The 25787-nt window shown below is 47.5% G+C and overlaps 2 protein-coding genes across 5 annotated transcripts in view; one reads left to right on the plus strand and one right to left on the minus strand.

Moving 5' to 3' along the window:
• The window catches only part of ATP6V1H (ATPase H+ transporting V1 subunit H), a 73993-nt gene extending 64423 nt beyond the window's left edge, over positions 1–9570 (minus strand). Inside the window, exon 1 of the mRNA XM_015474432.3 lies at positions 9486–9570. The gene's annotated coding sequence lies outside the window, so the exon portion shown is untranslated. The remainder of the gene's footprint in view (positions 1–9485) is intronic.
• The window catches only part of RGS20 (regulator of G protein signaling 20), a 58547-nt gene that overhangs the window by 14478 nt on the left and 18282 nt on the right, over positions 1–25787 (plus strand). The window contains exon 2 of one of the 4 annotated variants that reach the window (XM_025001734.2): positions 6822–7131. In XM_025001734.2, the coding sequence (XP_024857502.2) occupies positions 6822–7131 (310 nt within the window). Of the gene's footprint in view, positions 1–6806; positions 7132–8290; positions 8724–25787 lie in introns of those variants that run through there. The other 3 variants (NM_001434992.1, NM_001434993.1, NM_001076327.1) reach the window with 3 other exon arrangements.

The raw sequence follows: 25787 nt of genomic DNA on the forward strand, positions 1-25787 counted from the left end.
ATGCGTTGGAGAAGGAAATGGCAACCCACTCCAGTGTTCTTGCCTGGAGAATCCCAGGGACAGGGGAGCCTGGTGAACTGCCGTCTATGGGGTTGCACAGAGTTGGACATGACTGAAGCGACTTAGCAGCAGTAGCAGCAGTGTATAAGAGAACTCACTGGTCATAGCAAACACCCTCGTCCAACAACACAAGAGAAGACTCTACACATGAACATCACCAGATGGTCAACACCAAAATCAGATTGATTATGTTCTTTGCAGCCAAAGATGGAGAAGCTCTATACAGTCAGCAAAAACAAGACTGGGAGCTGACTGTGGCTCAGATCATGAACTCCTTATTGCCAAATTCAGACTTAAATTGAAGAAAGTGGGGAAAATCACTAGACCATTCAGGTATGACCTAAATCAAATCCCTTATGACTATACAGTGGAAGTGAGAAATAGATTTAACGGCCTAGATCTGATAGAGTACCTGATGAACTATGGACTGAGGTTCATGACATTGTACAGGAGACAGGGATCAAGACCATTCCCAAGAAAAAGAAATGCAAAAAAGCAAAATGGCTGTCTGAGGAGGCCTTACAAATAGCTGTAAAAAGAAGAGAAATGAAAAGCAAAGGAGAAAAGGAAAGATATAAGCATCTGAATCCAGAGTTCCAAAGAATAGCAAGGAGAGATAAGAAAGCCTTCTTCAGTGATCAATGCAAAGAAATAGAGGAAAACAAGAGAATGGGAAAGACTAGAGATCTCTTCAAGAAAACTAGAGATACCAAGGGGACATTTTATGCAAAGATGGGCTCAATAAAGGACAGAAATGGTATTGACCTAACAGAAGCAGAAGATATTAAGAAGAGGTGGCAAGAATATACAGGAGAACTGTACAGAAAAGATCTTCCCAACCCAGATAATCATGATGGTGTGATCACTCACACTCACCTAGAGCCAGACATCTTGGAATGTGAAGCATCACTACGAACAAGGCTAGTGGAGGTGATGGAATTCCAGTTGAGCTATTTCAAATCCTGAAAGATGATGCTGTGAAAGTGCTGCACTCAATATCTCAGCAAATTTGGAAACCCAGCAGTCACCACAGGACTGGAAAAGGTCAGTTTTCATTCCAATCCCAAAGAAAGGCAATGCCAAAGAATTCTCAAACTACCACACAATTGTACTCATCTCACACACTAGTAAAGTAATGCTCAAAATTCTCCAAGCCAGGCTTCAGCCATCCGTGAACCATGAACTTCCAGATGTTCAAGCTGGTTTTAGAAAAGGCAGAGGAACCAGAGATCAAATTGCCAACATCCGCTGGATCATCAATAACGCAAGAGAGTTCCAGAAAAACATCTATTTCTGCTTTATTGACTATGCCAAAGCCTTTGACTGTGTGGATCACAACAAACTGTGGAAAATTCTCAATGAGATGGGAATCCTAGACCACCTGACCTGCCTGTTGAGAAACCTATATGCAGGTCAGGAAGCAACAGTTAGAACTGGACATGGAACAACAGACTGGTTCCAAATAGGAAAAGGAATACATCAAGGCTGCATATTGTCACCTTGATTATTTAACTTAGATGCAGAGTACATCATGAAAAATGCTGGGCTGGAAGAAGCACAAGCTGGAATCAAGATTGTCGGGAGAAATATCAATCACCTCAGATATGCAGATAACACCACCCTTATGGCAGAAAGTGAAGAGAAACTAAAAAGCCTCTTGATGAAAGTGAAAGAGGAGAGTGAAAAAGTTGGGTTAAAACTCAACATTCAGAAAACGAGGATCATGGCATCCGGTCCCATCACTTTAGGCAAATAGATGGGGAAACAGCAGAAACAGTGGCTGACTTTATTTTTCTGGGCTCCAAAATCACTGCAGATGGTGACTGCAGCCATGAAATTAAAACACGATTACTCCTTGGAAGGAAAGTTATGACCAACGTAGACAGCATATTAAAAAGCAGAGACATTACTTTGTCAACAAAGGTCCATCTAGTCAAGGCTATGGTTTTTCCAGTGGTCATGTATGGATGTGAGAGTTGGGCTGTAAAGAAAGCTGAGCACTGAAGAATTGATGCTTTTGAACTGTGGTGTTGGAGAAGGCTCTTGAGAGTCCCTTGGACAGCAAGGAGATCATACCAGTCCATCCTAAAGGAGATCAGTCCTGGGTGTTCACTGGATGGACTGATGTTGAAGCTGAAACTCTAATACTTTGGCCACCTGATGCAAAGAGCTGACTCATTTGAAAAGACCCTGATGCTGGGAAAGATTGAGAGCAGAAGAAGAAGGGAAGGACAGAGGATGAGATGGCTGGATGGCATCACAGACTCGATGGACATGGGTTTGGGTGGACTCCGGGAGTTGGTGATGGACAGGGAGGCCTGGTGTGCTGCAGTTCATGGGGTCTCAAAGAGTAGGACATGAATGAGCGACTGAACTGACTAAGTGTATATATGTCAATCCTAACCTCCCAATTCATGTTCTCTATGTCTGCACCTCTATCTGGATGCCAGACATACGTGTTTATATATGTTTTTGTTTTTCTCTATCTGACTTACTTCATTCTATATGACAGACTCATGGTCCACCCACATCTCTACAAATGACCCAATATCATTCCTTTTTACGGCCGAGTAATATTCCATTGTATATACATACTGCATCTTCTTATCTGTCAATGGCTATTTAAGTTGCTTCCATGTCCTGGCTATTGTAAACAGTGCTGCAGTGAACACTGCGGTACATGTGTTTTTTTGAATTATGGTTTTACTTGTCCTAACAAACATCATCTAACCTCACTGCTCTGCAGTTTCCTCATTAAATAGAAGGGGGGTGGGGGCAGGGGAGTGGTGGTTAGTTAAGTAACATACATGAGAATGTTTTGAAAATGCTCATACCTCAGGGTAAAAAGAATTCAATCTTTTTTACGACAAAAGTAAGTGTGCAAAATATAGTGGGAATTTTGTTAGGGGACTGCCTATTCCTTCTAAGGAATATTTTGTTTGGTGTATATATATTTTTATATATTAAATTTTATATTATAAAATATTATATAGAATTATATTATATATAATTATTCTAAGGTTTGCCAATTTTGTTTATCTTTTCAAAGAGCTAGTTATTACTGTCATTGGTATTTTTCTAATTTAGTCTCAATTTCATTTTTTTCTGCTCTAATCTTTGTTATTCCTTCTTTTTATAGATATTATGGGTTCGATTACAGACCACTATAATAAAGTGAATCACATGAAAAAAAATTATATAATATATATAATTTTTAAGTTGTAATCATCCATAATTTAAAACTCTACTAGTGTAGACAAATGTAATTTTTATAGAGTTAGAGACTCCCAAAAAAAATCACTAAAGCTTCAAAAATGAGTTTTGAATTTTTCTTTTTAATTTTCTGATATGTAATAAAAAATTCCCTTCCTGATCTCTGGAGATATGGAATATTACAGAAGACAGAGTGCAGGCTTTAGTTTACTTTTATTTTCGTTTCTTTTCTTTTTCATCCTCTTAAATGAGCTAACAAATAAGAAAGATGGGGAAGAAGATTTTGAAGTCTTAGGACTGTGGTACATGGATCCTTTTTTCTTATTATTTACAAATGCTTTAGTTCATTTACATTTTTAACTAAAACATTCAAAATTAGAACCATGCAACCCTGCAGTTGTGAACTAATACGATTGTTGTGGTCATGGAAAAATGACTTTTTACAATGACAGAAAATTAAAATATACAGTATGGCTAAACCACAGCAAAATAAAATTAAAAAAAATAAAGTTCAGGAAAAATAGGTCAGCTCAAAAAATTAAATCTAATTTAAAATTCCACTCTGTGATTTTCATTTTAAAGACTTGCATAAATTTTTGGTAAAGAAGTAGTTTAATTCCACCATGGATGTTTCCTTTATGAAATGTACTATTTAGGGGTGAATGACATTTCTGAATTTTCCTTTTGAAGGGGGTGAGACTCTGTTCATATTGACTCTGCAGTTCAGTAAGCAACATGAACAGTTAGGAAAGCGGATTCCCCATCAAAATCAGGGATTCCCTAAAACTTCTGGAGTCCCTGGGAGCAGTCCTTTTAGGAATACTGATTCCAAGATGATTCCATTTGGAATTGTTTCTTAAACTCTTGGACTGTCATACAGAATCTGGCCTAAAAGGAAGACCGGGCTTTTCGGAGTGATCGGCACCGCCTGCGGCTGAAGGTCTCTCCTCGGATAACTTCTCGGATCGAATTTTGTGGCTGCTTTAATACTCCGTGCTCTGATCTTGCCAAAACGAGCAAAGGAAGTGGCTGGGTTTCAGCACCCGATGCCTCCAGCCTTCACACCCCCGCTAGTTGGAGAAGCCGGCGGCCCTTCGCAAGACAGGAGCCAGAACTGGGGGGAGCGGACTGCTGACCCGAGGGAAAACACCACTCTAGAGAAGAGGAAGAGGTGAACTTCTCCAGAGGCCCAAAGAAGCCGGGCTTTTATATTCTGCCTGCACATGTCTGCGGTTTCCCTCACAAGCGTCTCTGTCTGGGCTCACAGGACCGCAGCGCAATGCCTAATGAAGCGTGCAGAGGAAGGGGCGTCCAGCAACTCCGGAAGAAGGGCTGGGGCGGGAGAAGAGTCAGGTTACAGGTTCCATGTTCTCGAAAAACCACTCGAAAACCTGATCTAGAGACTCAAAATCCGGGACCCACGAAACGCCTGTGGAGCGACCTTCGGGGCCCCGGCAGCCGGGCGCGCTCTGCAGAGGTGCGCCTGCGGCTCTGGTTCTACGCTCTCCGCTCTGTTTCAGCGCTTGCCCGAAGCCTGTTGGGAAGGCCGCGGGGTGGGCTTGCCAATTCCGGGTCGCCGGGAACCAGGCCTGTTTTCTCTTGACTTGCTTAGCATAGTGGCATAGGCCTGCGGCCACGGGCACCGCTCTGGAGCTGCCAAGGCCGATGGCCCACGGTCTCCGGGTGCGTCCGGTGCTAGCGGCATCCCGCCGGGATCCAGGGGCGCAGCCGCGGCCGAGCTCTCCTCCCAGCCTTCGCCCAGGGGCTGGTCGCCTGCGTCCCTCCCCGAGAGACAGACCCTGGGCGCCAAGGCCAGCTCTGGGTTCTTTCCGCATCTTTCACTTCCCTCCTCGAGTGAGCCGTTGGCGCGCATCCAGAAGGCTCGGGGATTTCCGGGTCCAACCCCTAAAATAAACGCTGCGGAGGTCCAGAAAGTGGGGGAGGGGAGAGAAGCGTCCGCACGCGGAGAATGAAAACACTATGAGAACGACCCCGTTCTCTAGGAAAAGGTAATGAGGGAAGCTCAACAGTGAACTTGCTCGGAAATGCAAACCCAGCTCCTCTCTCGCCGGGAGCATACCAACGACCGAAGGACGAATCAGCCGGAGCGCCCGGCAGCGTCCCAGAAAGGGCCTCATGAATGAGAATGGGTTGCTAGGTTTCCTCGCTCCCTCCTGACACCCGCTTTCCACCAGAGGAAAGGAAGCAGGCCTGGCCCTGCCACTGCCGAGCGGGGACGCGCGCCAAGCCCACGCGGCCGCTCCCTCCTTCAGGACCCTGGAGAGCGGCCGCCGCGCCCCGAGGACGCGCGCCACGCCCCCGGGTCGCCCGTATTCGCTGCTTCTCGCCTTCACCTTTATTTTTCTTGGCAACCACTAGCACTTGCTTTTCACACACATTAAATTGTCTTTTCACTTTGCTTGCGGGGGCTGTTTGGATTGGCTGAGTTAGGTTCCGGTTTGTAACTTCACTAAATGTTAGTGGACCAAGAAGCTCTGAGAGCTCCAAAAACCTGAACAAGGTGGGTGACCTGAAAGCGCCAAAGTTCAATCCCTTTACTTCGTAAATGAATTAGATGAACTCAAAGAATAAGAATTTCCGAAGGTTAGCCGTCGCGTTGGTAGCAAGGTAGAGTCCTGAGCCCCTGAGTTCTAAATTAACGTTTACCTATACATACCAAGAAAATAATAGTTTATCTTTACCTTAGCTTCTTAGATCTCCCATGCAACAAGTGGAAGGTGAGAGGCCTGCCTCTCAGCTGGAGGCCTGCCTCCAGGATGTGCTGGAGGAATAAGATGGACACAGGGCGTGTGGAAAGGGGGCTGCAGATGGTGCTAAGTTCTGGTCTCTCCTGACCCCAGTACCCAGCACAACCGAAATCAAATCGCCAGTGCATTTTCCTCCAGCCTGAAGGCCCTTCAATCTCCTGCCTGTAACCAGGCCTCCCCTGGACACTTCTCACAGGCCCTGGTGACCTCATCTGTCTCTAGTAGAGCTCTGGGCACTTTGGAAGGTGGACCAAGACAGAGGGAAAGAGGCAGGATGAGAAGATGAGGCAGAGTGAGAGTTCCGAAAGTGAAGTAGATTTTCAACCAAATTCGAAAGAACCAAGAGAGGTGAACACAGACACTGCTGTGCACTGCACCTCACAGGGAACGGGTCTCATGGGAGACCCTGGGAATGTTAACATTCCCATTCTGATGCGGTGGGTCAGGATAGGGTCTGAGATTCTGGTTTTCCAACAAGCTCCCAAGTATTATCCAAGCTGCCGGTCCAAGGACCACACCTTAAGTAGCCCTCAGTTAGAAGGGGGTGGGAGGAGAAGGCGGTGGGGCGGAGAGGGAAGAGAGGGGAGGAATGAGAGGTGGGAGAAACTAAGCAGAGTCCTTTTCCTCTTGCTCTCACCGACTTCTCTTGCACCCCCAAAGTAACGCCTCAAAATGCCGCAGACTGGCACTCTGCACTTCCTCTTCAGTCTGTAGCCGGACCCCACAGTGACCTTGTGTGGTTTTTGTCTCTCTCCTCCCCCGCCTCGCCCTGCCCGCCGGCCCCGCACAGCTCCTAGGTTCGCCCGCTGCCCCGACGCTGCTCAGCCTCCTCTCCGGCACGCTCTCCGGCTTCGCGCGCTTCTTCGCTCTCCTCCTTCGGCGACCCCCTCCCGAGGCTCCCCTGCGGCGCCGGGACTTCTCCGCCCTGATCCCCGCCCTGCCAGCCGCTGTGCTCTCGCCGGGGCACGAGGAGCGGCCGGGCCGCCTCTCGCTCCTGCTCAGGGCAGCTCTGGCACTGCCTGGCCGACCCCCAGGGGGACGTCTGCCTCGGGAAGTGGACGCCAGCGCCGGGCAGAGCTCGTCCATACCCGTGAGTACTGTGGTCTCACAGTCCGTGACCTCACCGAGACGCCCGCATCCCGGGTTCCTCTCTAACTCGGACTGACCCACTCCATGTGGGACCAGCAAGGGGAGAGCGGGAGGGCAAGCGGGAAGGTCACACCCGGCAGCGCAGGTTCAAGGAAAAGACGCCGGCTGCCCGCCTCACACCCCTCCCCCCAGGAGACCCTCGAGGCTACTTTTCCGGGACCACTTTCTTCCAGAGTCTATGGAAGAGGGAGGGGTCCTCGCCCTCCGCGAGGCGGCTTCTCAAACTCTCCATCTTTACGCGTCCCTCTCCTCCGGCTACTCCAAGCCTACCCGGGACAAGCTTCAGCCCCCTCCTCGCGCTCCCACTCCCCAGCCCCCGGCTACAGCGGGCTCGGGTGGCCAGGGAGGAAATGACGTGATGTTATTTTAGGGTCAGGTCGGCTTTCAGCTTCGGGGTTTAGCACGGCCCCGGCAGTCAGACTGCGTCTCGATCCCGAGGGAGCGCGGGGGTCTTAAGGCCTCCGCGCCCGCAGAGCTGGGCGGCGGATTCCCCCCACCCTCCAGGTCTCCTCCTTCCTCGGATTCCAGTCATGAGTTAGTTTTCCCCCGCTCATCCCCGCCCGCCCCCCACCCCCCCCGCCATCCAGCCAGGTGGGGCCTTCGACTCACTCGGGCGGGTGGGGAGGGGGTGAGGAACTCCTTTTCAGTATCGGGCCGTTGGAGGCTGAGGCTGCAGCCTGAGGAGGTGGGGGGCGAGCTGGGAGAAGCACTCGGGGGAAAGGAGACGGTGGGGACTGCCCTCCTGAGGCGGACAGTCCGCGGCCGGACTCTCCGGGTAGCAGCACCTGTGCGCGCGGCCCACCCCTGCGCGCACACTGGCTCCTCCTTCCCACAGCTCCATTCATAAGGTCCCACGCTCCTCCCGCACGCCGGAGTCCCACCCAGTCCCCGCGAACCCCAGCGTAAGGAATAGCCGAGGGGGTTCTTCGGCTCCCACTCTCCGTACTTCCTAATCAGGGGCTGGAGAAAGGGACCACGGTCCGGGCGTGGATGGGAACCCCCAGCTGTCGCCGCAGAGGAGCGCGCCGCCGGAGGCGAGCCCTGGGATCGTGGAGCCAGGGAGGGGGAGAGAGGGGCGGGGAGAGGCAGAGCCGAGGGAGGGAAAGAGCGAGAGAAGAGGGCGACTGGAAAGGCCGAGAGCCAAAGGCAGAGGAAAGCCAGGGAGGGCGATCGCGGGCTTAACTAGGGCTGCACTTGGAATTATAATAAAAATAAGGCACTCGCGGGACGCATGCGCACAGAGGACGGAGGCTAGCTGGCCCCAGCCACCCCTCCGGCTCTCCCGGTGGACGGAGGAACCGTGAGTACCCGCTAGCTTAGCGGCTCCTTCTCCCTTCCGGACTCGCGCTCAGACCTCGGATCCCGGGGCGGTGGGGGCCGGGCGGGGAGCGCACCGGGGCCAGGACGGCGGTGGCGGGAGCAGGCCTGAGTCAGTGCGCAGCGGGTGCCGGGCGTGGACTGTGACCGCGTTTCCAGGGTCTCCGCCGGGGAGTCCGCAGGATTCGACCCCGGTGGCCCGGCGTCAGTGAGTGGGTAGGCTACTGACACCCGAAGCGGATTTGGGAAACTTCGGGCGCCGGAGGCGGGCAGTGCGCCCAGGGGGAGAGGAAGTGGAGACTTCCACTCCGGCGGGCTCCCGCCACGGAGCCCCGGGGGTCTAACGCTGTGTTGGCCCTGAAGCTCTTGAAACCTAATGGACAGAACTGTCAGCACCCTTCGCCCGCGCGGAGGAGGTGGAGGCGGCGCGGAGGGTGTTTTACTTGCAGGAACCGCGCGGTTAGTAGCCCGCGCTCTTCGGGCTGCGCTCGGAAGTTGGAACGAGTCTGGCGCCCCGGTTGCGGAGATCTGAGCGGGCCCGGGGCTGGAGTGGACCTCTGGGGCGGCGGCGCGAGGCAGGGAGTGGGCTTTCGGGGGTCGGTGGGCGCCGCGACTCCCCTCCTCGGATTGTGGGGGAGTGGGCAAGGGAGGGGTCGCGGAGGAGGCGGGGCGCCGGCGGGACTGATTGTGCGCCCAGGGCCCTACAGCGGTGGGGGCAGCGGGCTGGAAGGAGTGGGCAGCGGGTGTGGGGGGTGGTCTCGGTGCTGCGGGAGCCGACTGGGGTAGGGCCTGGGGACCCGAGTGGCTTGCGAGCCCCCGGGATTGGCCAGCGATCGGGAAAAGCCTGGGCGGCGGGCAGGGGGCGAGGCCGGGAGTGTAGCTCTGTCCCTGCGCCCCCCGCGGTTGACCGGCTGCAGGAGTGGGCGCCGAGGCCCAGCTTCAGTCCATGAGGAGGAGGGCGCTCCAGGGGGAACTCACCCCGACTTCCCTTCTTCACGAGAATCCGGCCGAGGCCGAGCGCTCTTTGTCTGCCCCCGCCGAGCGGATTGGCCAGAGGGCGCCTTGTGTCCCGACCGCAGCGGATGCCTGCGGCGCCGGCGGAACGCCCCTCGGCCACCAGCGAGCCGAAGCAGTCATTCGCCCGTGGGGCTCGCGCTGTCCCCGGAGGCGGGGGCACCTTCTCGTCACCCTCCGGCGTCAGCTCCCCTCTTCTGGAGCGCAGGGCCCCTGCGTGGCTGGGCTTCAGTTCCCTTCTGGTGGTTCCAGATCGCGAAGTTGACCAAACAAAGGTGCGAGTTGACGAAATGGGTGTGACTTATTCCCCAGACTTGGCAAAGGAAATTTGTAATGAAAAGGGTCTGTCTGTAAAGTATTAGCTTTTTTTTTTTTTTTTTTTTTCTCTCTTTTGCTCACGACCTGATTTTCTACTGGGCCTCGTCCTGTACGTTTAGTGGCATCTTTTGTATCACGTATCAGTATTGCGTAGGAGGCACAATATTTCGTAATAGGTAGAAGTCTTGAACTCAGGAACTGTCTAGATTCAGATCTCCGTTTAGCTGTGTGACCTCAGGCAAGTTACTCAACCTCCCTGTGCCATAGTTTTTATCGTCTGTAAAATAGAGATAAGAAAAGTAGGTATGCCATGGGTTGACTGCCAACATTCAGTAAATTCCCTGGAAAAGCAAATGGCAACCCACTCCAGTATTCTTGCCTGGAAAATGCCATGGACAGAAGAGCCTGGCAGGCCACAGTCCCTGGGGTCGCAAAGAGTCCCACACAACTGAAGCGACTTAGCACACATCCAGTAAATTAATGCAGTAGAACCCTGTTCAATTCAGTTCAGTTCAGTTCAGTCGTGTCCGACTCCTTGCGACCCCATGAATCACAGCCCGCCAGGCCTCCCTGTCCATCACCAACTCCCGGAGTTCACTCAGACTCACGTCCATCGAGTCAGTGATGCCATCCAGCCATCTCATCCTCTGTCCTCCCCTTCTCCTCTTGCCCCCAACCCCTCCCAGCATCAGGGTCTTTTCCAATGAGTCAACTCTTCGCATGAGGTGGCCAAAGTATTGGAGTTTCAGCCTCAGGATCAGTCCTTCCAATGAAATAGAAGATGTCCATCAAAATTAGGAAAATGGAAAAAGTTTTCTGTCAGTATCTAAATGTAAAAACAATACATTTCTACATTATATGGACCCTTTTATTTCAAATAATTATTATATTTATTTATAAACTTCAAATAGCATTTTAAGAATATTGTCTCAGGACCTCCCTGGTGGTCCAGTGTCTAAGACTCTGTGCTCCCAATGCAGGGTGCCTTGGTTCAATTCCTAGTTAGGGAACTAGATCCCACATACCACAGCCAAGAGTTCCAATGGCTCAACTAAGATCCAGTGCAGCCAAATAAATAAAATTATTTTTAAAAAGAAGAAAAGATTATCTCTAAACTTCAAAGTATTTCACTTTGTAAAACAAATATGCATTAAAACTATGTTTTAGGTCATGCTATATTTGGAAAATCCAATGTGTGCATTAAAATACTACACTGAGTCCATTTTAATTAAGAGAATGTGGAAACTTGGGAGCTAGAAATGCTAACTTTCCTAAAATCCAATCACAGTCGCTCAGTCATGTCTGACTGTTTTCGACCCTATGAACTATACAGTCCATGGAATTCTCTGGGCCAGAATACTGGAGAGAGTAGCCTTTCCCTTCTCCAGGGAATCTTCCCAACCCAGGGACTGAACCCAGGTCTCCTGCATTGCAGGTGGATGCTTTACTAGCTGAGCTACCAGGGAAGCCCGATATCAAAAGTACAGAATGATAAAAGTCAGATTACTCACTTACCTCCTTCACTTTACAGGTGTGGAAACATTCAGAGAGGTTAAGGGCCTTGTCAGACATCTCCAGCTAAACAGAGGCCAAAATGGGATTAGAATTAGATCTGACTCAATGTCCAGGGCTCTTACACACCATACAGGTGATTTTCTGTTGACTGCAGATTAATGTATGCATGTGTTCAGTCCCTCTTGCACACAGACCCCAGGACTGCCAGGCTCCTCTGTTCATGGGATTCCCCAGGAAAGTACTGGACTGGGTTGCCATTCCCTTCTCCAAGGGATCTTCCCAACTCAGGGTTCAAATCTGAGTCTTCTGTATTGGCAGGCGGATTCTTTACCACTGAGCCACCTGGGAAACCCTTGCAGATTGATGAACCTCTAACAAATAGGAAACCAGAAGGAAGAAATATACAAGCATGCGTTATCTTCAACATAAGAAAGGCCAGGCAGTAATGTTGTTACTACTGTCAGACCCCTTAATCGTGGTCCCTTCACACCAGGAGATATGACCACATGACTTGTTCGAGGTATGGAAAGGTGTCAGATTAAAGCAGAGACAGCATTAGAATTTCATATCCCACATTTTGCTGAGGCAGTCCGAGCATGGGTTGAAAAAGAATTTCCAGACACAGCATTTCAGAAGGGAGAAGTTTATTAAGGACAAAGGGCAGAGATAAAGTGGGCACTGTGAGCACAGCAGTCTGACCACCTAATAGACCAGGGAAAGCCAGCAGTGTTTGTGGGTTAATAGTAAATTTTTACAGCCTCAGACAAAATTCCTGCTGGAAGGTTGGCATTAGGTGATTGGTTGGGGTGCTATAGGGTGTCTACTGGAGTGGACATCTTTGCCTAATTGGGAGTCAGAAAGCTTGTCAGTGATGATCAGGGGGCTTTTGGCAAGGTTACAGAGTGGCTCGGTCAGCTTCAGAGGTGACCTTGATTCTGGGCTTCGCTTCTGTGGCCTTGGTGCGAAGCCTTGCCCCTGTGGCCTTCCGGGCAGGACTCAACACATTTGATTGATTAATCCCTTGTAGCAGTTTTACATTAGAAAACATTTTTGACCTTTTCTTAGATTTTTAATCCTCTTTCTTCTGGCTTTGAAGGTCTTTAGCCTGTAAGAGAGCTTTTTGGAAAGTCTTCCAAGATTGGGCTGCCCAGGTGGCTCAGTGGTAAAGAACCCACCTGCCAATGCAGGAGACATGGGTTCGATCCCTGGATTGGGAAGATCCTCTGGAGAAGGAAGTGGCAACCCACTCTAGTATTCTTGCCTGGGCAATCTCATGGATCCAGAGGAGTTTGGCTGGCTATAGTCCATGGGGTTGCAAAAGAGTCATACACAACTTAGATTACATACAAGGAGATTTTCTTATTCTAGATTATGTAGACAAGCAAGAGTGAGAGAAGTAAAGAAGTTTTCTTATTTTAATGCAGTGGCCCAGGTGGCTGGTTTCATTTCAGACACTTGAACATCAGTTCCAAAAGTCCTGGTGTTCTTTCATTTCTGCATGGAGCCGGCTCATGACATTCACCTTTCACTAACAGATGCAGCTTAAAGGTCCAGACTTCACATAAGTGGTTTAGAAATGACATGATGTGTATACATGCTAAGTCACTTCAGTCATGTCTGACTCTTTGTGACTTCATGAACTGTAGCCTGCCAGGCTCCTCTGTCCATGGGATTCTCTAGACAAGAATACTAGAGTGGGTTGCTGTGCTCTCCTCTGGGGAATCTTCTCAACCCAGGGATCGAACCCTTGTCTCTTAAGTCTACCTGCATTGGCAGGTGGCTTCTTTACCACTAGTGCCACCTGAGAAGCCCCCAGACTTCACATAAGTGGTTTAAAATGACGTGGCACAGCCTTTCAAGTGAGTGGTCTTGCAAAGTGATTCACAGGAATGATGTATCTACCACGGAAAGTCCTTCTAGGAATTGCATCTGCGTCCTTGAAGAAGGAGACCATGGTTCTCTCCAGTTGTGAACTGGATATCTTACGCTCAGTTTTGCATTTCTGTACACTTGTTCATAGATGGAAATCCAGGGCATTAAGCAAGGAGTGACTTTCTAGCAGGCTCCTAAGTCAGTTCAGCAGAACTGAGTTTTGAAATCACATGTATCAAGTCAGATCCCCTTATGATTATCATGTGAATCATGGTCCAACTGGGAATACAGCAGATTGGTTTCCCACAGCACCAGGTGACTCACAGGATGAGCTTCTATTCAGATTCGTATAGTGTCAGCAGCAGCTAATAGGGGTCAGTCGAGTCAGAGCCTAGCATTCAGTACATTACATGTGAGTCACTGACTCCCCAGCACTGCTGAGATGGTCCCTGAATGTTAACTTGAGCAGCCACTTTAAGAGACAGCACTGCACGGCGTGAGTGAGTTCACAGTACGACTGAATGGGCTTCTGCAGCAGCTGTTCACAGCCAAGTCTGATGTGACTGAGTGCTCAAGGTAGTGTTCCGAAGTTACAAATTCATAGAACCCAGCTGATTTCATTCTAGCTATTTGTGTGGGGAGTCATTTGTGAAAAGCGAGCAATATGCTCCATTACCCGGCAGTGATATTTCACTGGAGTTATTTCAATGATTATTACAGCTGATTGATCTTGCTGGTTTGGGAATGCTCAATTTCCAGTTATTAATCAACTTTACCCTATAAAATCCTTCTCAAGTATGTATCAGTGTTTGGATTTTAGACAATGGCATCTCATGCAAAGTCACCTTGCAATTGGACTTCCTAATGTCTTGGGTTGACTGTGTGCACCTCAGTCCCACAGTGAAGTGGAGGAAAACACCTTGTTTTCTTGGTTTTTCTCTGTTTGTGCGCCTGTCACATCTGATGCTAACTAGATGCTGTTTGCTCCAGAGCCAGGACACAAGTTTGCGGTACCCATCCATCCTTCTAAGGCAGCAATACATGCAGCGCTCCCAAGCCTTCTGGGGCTGTTTGACTAGATCCATGCAAGCCTGTATAGCTGTTCTGATGCAAATTGGTGGAAAGAATTGTTCAACCCCCACCCTACCCAGCCCTTGTAGATGACTTTCATGTCTGGGGGGAGGAGGTTGATAATGAGATTTAAGGTTTTGTATTTATTTGGCTGTGTCCCATCTTAGTTGTGGCACATGGAATATTCATTGCATCATGAGGGAACCTTCCTTCCCACCTACAGATTCTTTAGTTGTGGCACCTAGCCTCAGTAGTTGCAGCCCTTGGGCTTAGTTGCTCTGCAGCACGTGGGATCTTAGTTCCCTGACCAGGGATCAAACCCATATCCCCTGCAGGGCAAGGCAGATTCTTAACCACGACCACCAGGAAGTCCCAAAATACAAATAATTTTTACATTAAGTTTCCTGTTAGGGCTTCCCAGTTGACTCAGTGGTAAAGAATCTGCTTGCTGATGCATGAGACACAGGAGATACCGGTTCAATCCCTGGGTCAGAAAGATCCCCTGGAGGAGGAAATGGCAACCCACTCCAGTATTCTTTCCTGGAGAATCCCATGAACAGAGGAGCCTGGTGGGCTACAGTTCATGGGGTTGAAAAGAGTCAGGCATGACTGAGTGACTGAGCTTAAGATGGAAAAGTAGTCCTGGGGGGTGGTTGGGCAGTTCCAGAGTTGCTGGCCTCTTCAGCCCCTGGCCAGGGGGACAGCGCTGTGGGCCTACATTCCTGAGGCCAAAGACCCTGCTCAGAGTTCGGTTGCTCAGCATGGTGGGGGCCGTTGGAGCCGGTTTTGCTGGTCTAGCCTCCAGACTCCGAGAGGTCTGCCCTTCTTACAGCAGTAAATGCATGAGAACTGTGGGGTCTCAGGACTTCCTTGGTGGTCCAGGGTCAAGCCTTGGCCTTCCACTGCAGAGGGCACAGTTTTGATCATTGGTCGGAAAACCATGATCCACATGCTGTGCAGTGCGGCCAAAAAAAAAAAAGAATTACAGGATCTAGTTTTACAACAACCTCAGTTCAGTTCAGTTCAGTCACTCAGTCGTATCTGACTCTTTGCAACCCCATGAATCACAGCATGCCAGGCCTCCCTGTCCATCACCAACTCCCGGAGTTCATTCAAACTCACGTCCATCAAGTCAGTGATGCCATCCAGCCGTCTCATCCTCTGTCGTCCCCTTCTCCTCCTGCCCCCAATCCCTCCCAGCATCAGAGTCTTTTCCAATGAGTCAACTCTTCGCATGAGGTGGCCAAAGTACTGGAGTTTCAGCTTTAGCATCATTCCTTCCAAAGAAATCCCAGGGCTGATCTCCTTCAGAATGGACTGGTTGGATCTCCTTGCAGTCCAAGGGACTCTCAAGAGTCTTCTCCAACACCGTAGTTCAAAAGCATCAATTCTTCAGCACTCAGCTGCCTTCACAGTCCAACTCTCACATCCATACATGACCACTGGAAAAACCATAGCCTTGACTAAACGGACCTTTGTTGGCAAAGTAATATCTCTGCTTTTCAACATGCTATCTAGGTTGGTCATAACTTTCCTTCCAAGGAGTAAGCGTCTTTTAATTTCATGGCTGCAGTCACCATCTGCAGTGATTTTGGAGCCCCCAAAAATAAAGTCTGACACTGTTTCCACTGTTTCCCTTATCAGTTTCCCATGAAGTGATGGGACCAGATGCCATGATCTTTGTTTTCTGAATGTTGAGCTTTAAGCCAACTTTTTCACTCTCCTCTTTCACTTTCATCAAGAGGCTTTTGAGTTCCTCTTCACTTTCTGCCATAAGGGTGGTGTCATCTGCACAACCTAGAATTTATCAAATTCTCATTAGAGCTAAGTCTCTGCTGCAGCAAATAAGGCATTTCTAGACCTTTAAATGACCTGGAAGTTCTGTACTGTATTTGTGATAAAATGAAGTACTTGCTTATGAACAAAAATATCTGAACAGCATACCAGACCAGGTGGAATAAATATGGGTTAAACAAGGGTGAAGAAAATGGTGCAAGAGTTATGAAAAACGTTCGCAAAATCTAATAACATGAACAACTTGCCTGTTCAGGTTAAACACATCATAAACTAACCTCCAAAAGATATCTCTTCTGTTATCTTCTAATGATGTATTCAAAATCCTGAGGGTATTAAGCTATAAGTTCTAATTGTGATAGAGCACTTATCTGTTAAAATATATCAAATGTAGCCTGAGAATGAGGAGACTGCATAGAGAATATTTTTTAATGGAAATTGTTCCTTTATGAGCCTTTTATGCATCCTTTAGGATGGGGTTTTATTCCTAGTTCCCTATGTCTGACTGCTTTATGTGGTCACACAAAAAGAGATGAATGGCTATGGTTCCCTACAAACAGTCTAAAACGCATAAGCATTAAGCATTCCAATTCACTGAGAATTTTTTCAGTTTTGGATCTGCTTGTTCAGCATATCTGCTGCTGCTGCTGCTGCTAAGTCGCTTCAGTCGTGTCTGACTCTGTGCGACCCCATAGACAGCAGCCCACCAGGCTCCACCGTCCCTGGGATTCTCCAGGCAAGAACACTGGAGTGGGTTGCCATTTCCTTCTCCAGTGCATGAAAGTGAAAAGTGAAAGTGAAGTCGCTCAGTTGTGTCCGACTCCTCGAGACCCCATGGACTGCAGCCCACCAGGCTCCTCCGTTCATGGGATTTTCCAGGCAAGAGTACTGGAGTGGGGTGCCATTGCCTTCTCTATCTAGCCATCTAATACTTAATGCCGGCAGGGCATGAGGTGGTGGGGAACCTAAAATTCAGGACATATTTTGGTGCAAATTGTAGAAAACCAAAACAGAGATTCTGTCACACACGTCCTAGGAACAGCAGACAAAAACATCCCAACAGCTCAGCCCCTGGAGAACTGTCTTGGGAGCAGGAAGGCAGTGTGAAACCCAGGTGAAGGTGCGCTGGTATGCCTGTTAGCCCATTCTCATCAGCAGCACACTTGCTGGAAAAGGACTCCGGAGTCATCCACGGATGGGCATCAAAAAGCAATCCCAGTCTGTCTAAAGGTGGCCCGTGTACAGCTGTGGGGTGAAGAGCCAGGCTCTGTGGGTAGATGGTGTAGATCTGAGTCAGTGTGGAGACTGCCCCACGGAGTAAACAGAAGTAAGGTGTGCTTACTACTCCATCTGCTCATTCAAAGGGGAAACTGCACATAGGTTGGAAATTATGGAGAGAAAGCAGGCCCTGATAAATAGTTAAGATTTTATTCTGGTGTCAAGGATTACCATCAATGGCCACAGGAGGGGGACTAACCAAGACTGGATTCTAGATAAAAAGAGTAAATATTTTGGGCTTTGAGGGCCATGTGGTCTCCATTGCAACTACTCAACTGTGTCACTGCCCCTAAAATCTGTGGGGGAGAGAACTGGAGATGGACTGCCCACCGGCCACCAGACTTACTCTCTAGTCCTTTACAGACAAAGTGTTACTTCTGATCCATAATCTAAATGTCAGTGTGGAGTACCACTACCAGGATCTTGTAGGAAACGGCCTCTAAAAAAGTAAGTTCAACCAATAACAATGACATTTCTTAGAGTTTTAAGGCACTCTCAAGGAAAAAAAAAAAAATCAGAAGGACAGATCACGAATCCAGTGAAAGACAATCTCCTATAGAAGATAAAATCAAAGGATCTAATTTAAGTTTCCTTGTGATATCCACCATTTCAACATTCAGCATTTTCATATGAATGGAAAAACTTAATGACAGTTAGCAAGTCCCAAAAGTACTAACGCAGTGACCTAAATGGGAAGGAAATCCAAAAAAGGAGTGTGGACTTATGAATACGTACAGCTGAGTCACTTTGTTGTACAGCAGAAACTGACACCACATTGTAAACTATTCGCCCTAAATAAATAAATAATTTTTAAAATTGATGCAGAAAAAAATGACACTGGAGGCAGGAAATAATTAAGTACAAATATTTTATTAAATTTGATATAAAATATTTTTTAAAAGTTGTAATGAAGAAAGGAGAGGGAAATGATCCACACAAAGATTTTGTGGATGGGCGCTTAGACTGTGAAGGCTCTTAGGGATTCAGATTACAGCCTAAAAGCTTTAACAGGACGGGAGCTGAATATTTCATATCATTTATAATAGGATTATCATCACAGATGAAAATTCTAACTGATAATGTACAAGAGGCCAAGTCTGACTAGCCAATCCTACCATCCAGTCACAGATCATGGAGAATTTCCTGTGGCAACAAGTAGAATTTGTGGGGGGAAAAAAAGAGATAGAAAATTTGCCCAGACAGACCTGAAAATAGAAAAGCCTGGTTTAGTGACTTACGAACACACCTTTTTGTAACTTTTGATTATCCTTGGTTTGCATGTACATTAATACATTTCATAACCCATCTGCTGTAACTGGTGGAAAAGAAGTTCTTCGACCAGTAAATATTCCTCCAGGCCTGATGTGTATGAGGTTTGTGAACACAGAGCCCGCAGACTGGACCAGACTACAAGACTGCAAGGGAGCTTCGGGAGGACCCTCTGAGTTACCCTGGTAACCACCATTTGTCTCTGTTTGTACAGATTGAGCTTGTTTTAGATTCCACATGTAAGCGATACAATCTAGTACTTTTCTTTCTGTCTGACTTACCTCACTTAACACTGTATTCTCAAGGTCCATCCATGTTTTCCCAAATGGGAGAATATCTTTCTTGTGGCTGAATAATATTCAGTCCTGTATATATACCACCTCCTCTTTTTTATCCACTCATCCTCAACGGGCACTTGGGTCGTTTCAACATCTTGGCTACTGTGAATAATGCTGCAGTAAACATGGGTGTGCAGATAAGATATCTAAATCTTGTCTTCATGTCCTTTGGGTATCTACCGGAGTCGAATTGCTGGATCATCTGGTAGTTCTATTTTTAGTTTTTTGAGGAACTTACATATGGTTCTCCATAGTGGCCACACCATTTGCATTCCCACTAACGATGCCTCACGTTTCCTTTTTCACCACCTTGGCAACGTCTATTGTCTCTTGTCTTCTTGATGAAACTGGTTTCTCTCTTAATGCTCTTCTGCTTTCATCAGCATTTCAGGCACTTTCATAGAAGTGTGGACTTGTAGAGGCTTTACATTCACGTTAAATTTATATTCACATTCTCAGGGTTTCACTGAAGCCCATGTAATCCATGATACCCTCCAGGCTCTAGTTTTATTTAGATTTTAAAGCCAAAGGTAGAGATGAAATATGTATGAGACTGAACAGAATCGGGACTTATATGGCATTCATTGCACTTACCCATTGTCTTCCCTATTAAGTAAAATCTGAATTGTAATTAGTTACATTCTGTTCATTTCTGTTTCTCAGGGTGCACTTTGGGAACCCACTTCTTCCCTGTTGATTGTAGGAAAGGCTATAAATATCGAAATTCTCTGGGCCAAAGAGCACTCGAGTGCTTTTAACCGAGAAAGAGCTTGCATTCCTGACCTTGGTGCTAAGCTGTGTGGATAAAGGAGAGCATAGGGATGCTATCTCCCTGGCCCAGCATGTTCATCTGGATGCCCTACTGTAACATGGCATGCAGGGAAAGGATTTCCATGGCACTTTCCCCCCAAATACACACTTAAAGATTCGTGATAAATACCATGGTTCTGGACTGTCATGTAGCATTTCCCTCTGGAGCCAGGCTCTGGTCCCCACAGGGACCATGCTCCAGTGCCGTGGGATGCCCCATTCCTGTCTCCCCAGCATCACCTTCGTTCTTGGCATCACCACTACCCCCCACCGCAGCAGCACAGCACAGGCACTAGTCCAACCATCTTCTCTCTCCCTCCGTCCTTGGATATTTTTCTTTTTTTTTTTTTAATATTTATTTATTTGTTTGATTGTGCCAGGTCTTAGTTGTGGCGTGTGGGATCTAGTTCTCTGACCAGGGAACGAACCTGGGCCCCCTGCATTGGGCAGATAGTCTTAGCCATTAGACCATCAGAGAAGTCCCCCCTTGGATATTTTTCTTTCCTTTTCTGATGTGTCTCAACTTTCAGTCATGGGATGGCTTTATCATTTCCAACCAAATGAACACTGTCCACTTAGCTATTGTTGTTGTTGCTGTTGTTCATTCGCTAAGTCGTGTCTGACTCTTTGCGACCCCATGGTTTATAGCCCTCCAGGCTCCTTTGTCCATGGCATTTCCCAGGCAAGAATACTGGAGTAGGTTGCCACTTCCTCCTCCAGGGGATCTTCCCAGACTAGGGATCGAACCCGCATCTCCTGCATTGGCAGGTAGATTCTTCACCACTGAGGCACCAGGGAAGCCCAGTTGGTTACTATACCTGAGTCAAGTGAACTTGATGAAACAGGAAGCAGGAATGACAGCCACCAGAAGCACAATGCAGGCAAGTGACTTATGTCAGATGACACCCATTAGACATGCGCAGTTTAAGGACTGTTAGTAGATTCAGAGTGGGTAACTATCGCTGTTATCCACTTGAGAACATTTTCACATTTGCATCATTTCAAGAAGAAAGCCACCTCTGTCAGCTGTCCACCCACCAAGTCCCTTTCTTTGGCAACCCCGTTCGATTTTAAACATTCATTTGTCTGTGTCGAAAATATTTCTTCCTGTTTGTTCTGTAATTTGCAATGATTGCTCAGAAATTCTTAGAGAGTCAGGTGGCTCAGTGGTAAAGAATCCACCTGTAAATGTAGGAGATGCATGAGATTCAGGTTTGATCCCTGGGTCAGGAAGATCCCCTGGAGGATGAATTGGCAACCCACTCCAGTATTCTTGCCTGGGAACTCCCATGGACAGAGGAGCCTGCCGGGCTACAGTCCACAGGGCCGCAAAGAGTGGGATGCAACCCAGCATGTGTTCCTTGCTTTGAAAGGAAGCAGTAAAAGTTGGTAGGGATTCTTATCCAAACCTGGCACATTCTTTACCAGTTTCAAGATTGCCTGAAACAGCCCTAGAGACAGAGATTTAGTAAATGCTGAATTCTTTCAGAGGTTCCCTGGGCTAAGCAGTCATCTACAGTCTCCTTGAGAAAGTCCCATGGCCTCATGGGGTAAGGAATGCCCACAGTCAACATTTCAATCAGTACTTGCAAAATACACTGTAACTGTTGATTGGTATTAAGAAAGACCAAGTAAAAGCATGTATAATTCATTTATTTCCTTCTGATCTACTTTAATTTCCCAAAGGCAGTTGCAAAAGTTGAGTTATACAATATGTTCATTTAATAATGACAGGAGAAAAGCACATCACTATCATAAAAACCCTCAGTGTGGTTCGAGTTACAAACTTGGTGACAACCAGATAAACAAAATAGTAAAGATTTCCATTCAAAGTTACTGAAAAACAGATGGTCACTTAAGTAGTTCTTTTAGAAGGTAAGGACAGATGTGATCATCCATCTGGAAGTAATTATAATTCTAAAAAAGTCTATTATTATTAAACTCTCAGTTGATTTCCCCTACTAAAATAATGAACCAGCTTTTCCTTAAAATAGACCCAAAATTATTCAGGCAATAAAACCAAAAGGGAGAAAAATTTGAAAACTAGAGGACACATTAAGATCTCTGGCTAAAACTGGTAGGTTACTAAACATTGATAGCTTTCTGTGTCCTGTGAAGTGGAAGACCCAGATTGGATTTGCCTTTTGGTCTATTAACTGTGCTGAAGTCAATGCAAGTAATTCTAGCTCTTCATTAATATTTCATGAGCTAGAGTGAGTTGGACTTTTTTCTGGTGATGACTAGACCACAAGGTTCTCACACTTAAAATCAGCTGACTTCAAGATCCCACAAAACAGTAGAAACATCGTTGTTGACAGGATTCATCTTATTTCTCAGCTGCTAATAATAACAACAGGCGGGAGCCCTGGGCAGGCAGAGGGCCTGTTTGTGACTTAATTGGCACCAGCTGATTGGTGTTTATGCCTGGAGTCTGTGATTCAGAGAAAGCCAGGTTCACCTGCTGCTATTTTCAGAGGAGGTAGCTAACTCCAGGGAGAGTTCTGCACTGCATGATCCATCCACCCTCTACTTTCAGCTGGTCTGTTTTTCAAACCCCACTGTGTAAATTCTCTTTTTCAGTTGATTTACTATGTTGTGTTAATTCACACTGTACAGCAAAGTGACTCTTTTGCATTTCTTTTCCATTATGGTTTATCCCAGCATATTGAAGATAGTTCCCTGTGCTCCACAGTAGGACCTTGGTTATCCATTGTGTATATTCTTTCTTCCTCCTTCCCTCCTCTCTCCTTTCTTCCTTCCTTCCTTCCTTCCCTGAGTCTTCATTGCTATTCGAGGGTTTTCTCTAGTTACAGCGAGCAGGGGCTACCCTCTACTCGTGGTGCACAGACTGCTCTTTGCAGGGGCTTCTCTTGCTGTGGAGCTCTAGGATGTATAGGCTCAGCAGTTGGGGCACACGGCTTCGTTACTCCAGGGCACGTGGAATCTTCCTGCCCCAGGGATCAAACCCGTGTCCCCGGCACTGGTAGGCGGATTCTTAACCTCTGAGCTACGAGGAAGGTCCCATTGTGTAGATTCTTCAGTGAAAGACAACAAGAAGCCAGAAAAGACTTCTTGTCGGATTCATCAGCCTCAGAGTCACTCATCCTTAGAAACAGCTCCTCTGGGTTCTGGAAGCCTTCGTGCCTGGCATACCAGACTACTCTCTCCTCCCTCACGAGTAAGGATGTCTAACAGTTCCTTTCCCCAGCCTGTGCCATGGATTTCTTCCAGTTCTACCAGGAGTGAGGGGCTCGGGCTGAGAGGGTCCTGGATCACAGCTTCTTCCACCCCACCCTGGGGTGAGTGCCAGACCCCAAGGAGAACCTGTGGCAGCTCTACCCCGCCCTCCACCAGGTACCACCACTGAGCACTCCCTGGATGCACTCGCCCTGCAGGCGGGGTCAGAGCAGAACCTAGAACTGACACACATCTGCGAAAAATCATCCTACATCTGGGGGAAGGATGTTATTAATAGAAAGAGTTTTCCCAGGCTGGGAAGACTTAGAAGGCAGAAAGACCGAAAGGAGGCTAAAATTAGGAGCAAATGGGGCTAAGTCCTCAGAAATGTTATTGCAGAGAACAAGGGAAGGAGTGTCTCGGGAGGATGCAGAGAATGTTCCTGGAAGACTGTTCTCTTGATGATGCTGGTACCCGTTGAGGGGAGCTCAGGAAACAGCCAAAGGGAAATGAACAGGTGTGGCCATGGAGGAGAGGAGCTCTGTTCTGAATTCAGAGAAGCAACAAAAACCTGATCCTTTGAACAGGCTCCAAGAAATACTGGGAGAGACTTTCCTGGTGGTCCAGTGCTTAAGACCTCCTCTTGCAGTGCAGGGAGTGTGGTCGGGGAGCTAAGATCTCACACCCTACCTCGGGGCCAAAAAACCCAAAACATAAAACAGAAGCAGTGCTGTAACAAATTCAATAAAGACTTACAAAAATTATCCACTTAAAAATCTTTAAAAAAGTATTTGTTGTTCAGTCGCTCAGTCATGTCTGACTCTTTGAGATCCCATAGATTCCAGCATACCAGGCTTCCTTGTCCTTAACAATCTCCCAGAGTTTGATCAAACTCATGTCCATTGAATCGATGATGCCATCCAACCATCTCATCCTCTGTCACCCCCTTCTCCTGCCTTCAATCTTTCCCAGCATCACATAAAATACTAGGAGAGCTCTTTGAGGGTGAGACAGGAAATCCAGTCAAATTAATGTCCTAGCATAAAGTGTGTGCTGCCGCTGCTCAGTCACTCAGTCGTGTCCGCCTCTTTTTCGACTCATGCATGGACTGTAGCCCATCAGGCTCCTCTGTCCATGGGATTTCCCAGGCAAGAATACTGGAGTGGGTTGCCATGCCCTCGTCAAAGAGATCTTCCCTACCCACGTATTGAACCCATGTCTCTTATGTCTCCTACATTGGGAGGCAGATTCTTTACCACTTTAGATCAGATCAGATCAGTCGCTCAGTCATGTCCGACTCTTTGCGACCCCATGAATCGCAGCACGCCAGGCCTCCCTGTCCATCACCAACTCCTGGAGTTCACTCAGACTCATGTCCATCGAGTCAGTGATGCCATCCAGCCATCTCATCCTCTATTGTCCCCTTCTCCTCCTGACCCCAATCCCTCCCAGCATGAGTCTTTTCCAATGAGTCAACTCTTCGCATGAGGTGGCCAAAGTACTGGAGTTTCAGCTTTAGCATCATTCCTTCCAAAGAAATCCCAGGGCTGATCTCCTTCAGAATGGACTGGTTGGATCTCCTTGCAGTCCAAGGGACTCTCAAGAGTCTTCTCCAACACCACAGTTCAAAAGCATCAGTTCTTCGGCACTCAGCCTTCTTCACAGTCCAACTCTCACATCCATACATGACCACAGGAAAAACCATAGCCTTGACTAGACGAACCTTTGTTGGCAAAGTAATGTCTCTGCTTTTCAATATGCTATCTAGGTTGCTCATAACTTTCCTTCCAAGGAGTAAGCGTCTTTTAATTTCATGGCTGCAGTCACCATCTGTAGTGATTTCGGAGCCCAGAAAAATAAAGTCTGACACTGTTTCCACTGTTTCCCCATCTATTTCCCATGAAGTGGTGGGACCGGATGCCATGATCTTCGTTTTCTGAATGTTGAGCTTTAAGCCAACTTTTTCACTCTCCACTTTCACTTTCATTAAGAGGCTTTTGAGTTCCTCTTCACTTTCTGCCATAAGGGTGGTGTCATCTGCATATCTGAGATTATTGATATTTCTCCTAGAAATCTTGATTCCAGCTTGTGTTTCTTCCAGTCCAGCGTTTCTCATGATGTACTCTGCATATAAGTTAAATAAACAGGGTGACAATACACAGCCTTGACGAACTCCTTTTCCTATTTGGAACCAGTCTGTTGTTCCATGTCCAGTTCTAACTGTTGCTTCCTGACCTGCATACAAATTTCTCAAATTTTACCACTTAGCTACCAGCAAAGCCCCATAATGTGTGTGAGAGGTGGTCAGATACTATGGTCTAGGCGGGAGCATCTCCATTTATTAGCTAGTAAACTTTTGTAAGGGACTGCTTTGGTGGCTCAATGGTAAAGACTCTGCCTGCTAATGCAGGAGACTTGGGTTCTATTCCTGGGTCGGGAAGATCTCCTGGAGAAGGAAATGGCAGCTCACTCCAGTATTCTTGCCTGGGAAATCTCATGGACAGAGGAACCTGGCAGGCCACAGTCTACGGGGTCACAAAGATTTGGACACGACTGAGCAACTAAACAACAAGCAAACTTGTGTAAAGAGAAATTTCTCCTTATCAACACTTAGGTTACCCTGGAGTCACGTTTGTGTTGGAAAAGACAGGATAAAACCTTGATTCTCTGTCAGTATTTACCAGTTTTCAAAATCAGTTGGTTTCCTAACATTTTCTAAAAGTAACAGTGAGTGTTTTTGCATCACTGTGAAATCACAGATTCACACACATCTGATTATTTTTCATTGCAGTTAGTATTTTCTTTCTGATACTTAAACTTTCCC

The sequence above is a fragment of the Bos taurus genome, chromosome 14 (genome assembly GCF_002263795.3).
Source record: "Bos taurus isolate L1 Dominette 01449 registration number 42190680 breed Hereford chromosome 14, ARS-UCD2.0, whole genome shotgun sequence".
Classification (NCBI taxonomy): domain Eukaryota; kingdom Metazoa; phylum Chordata; class Mammalia; order Artiodactyla; family Bovidae; genus Bos; species Bos taurus.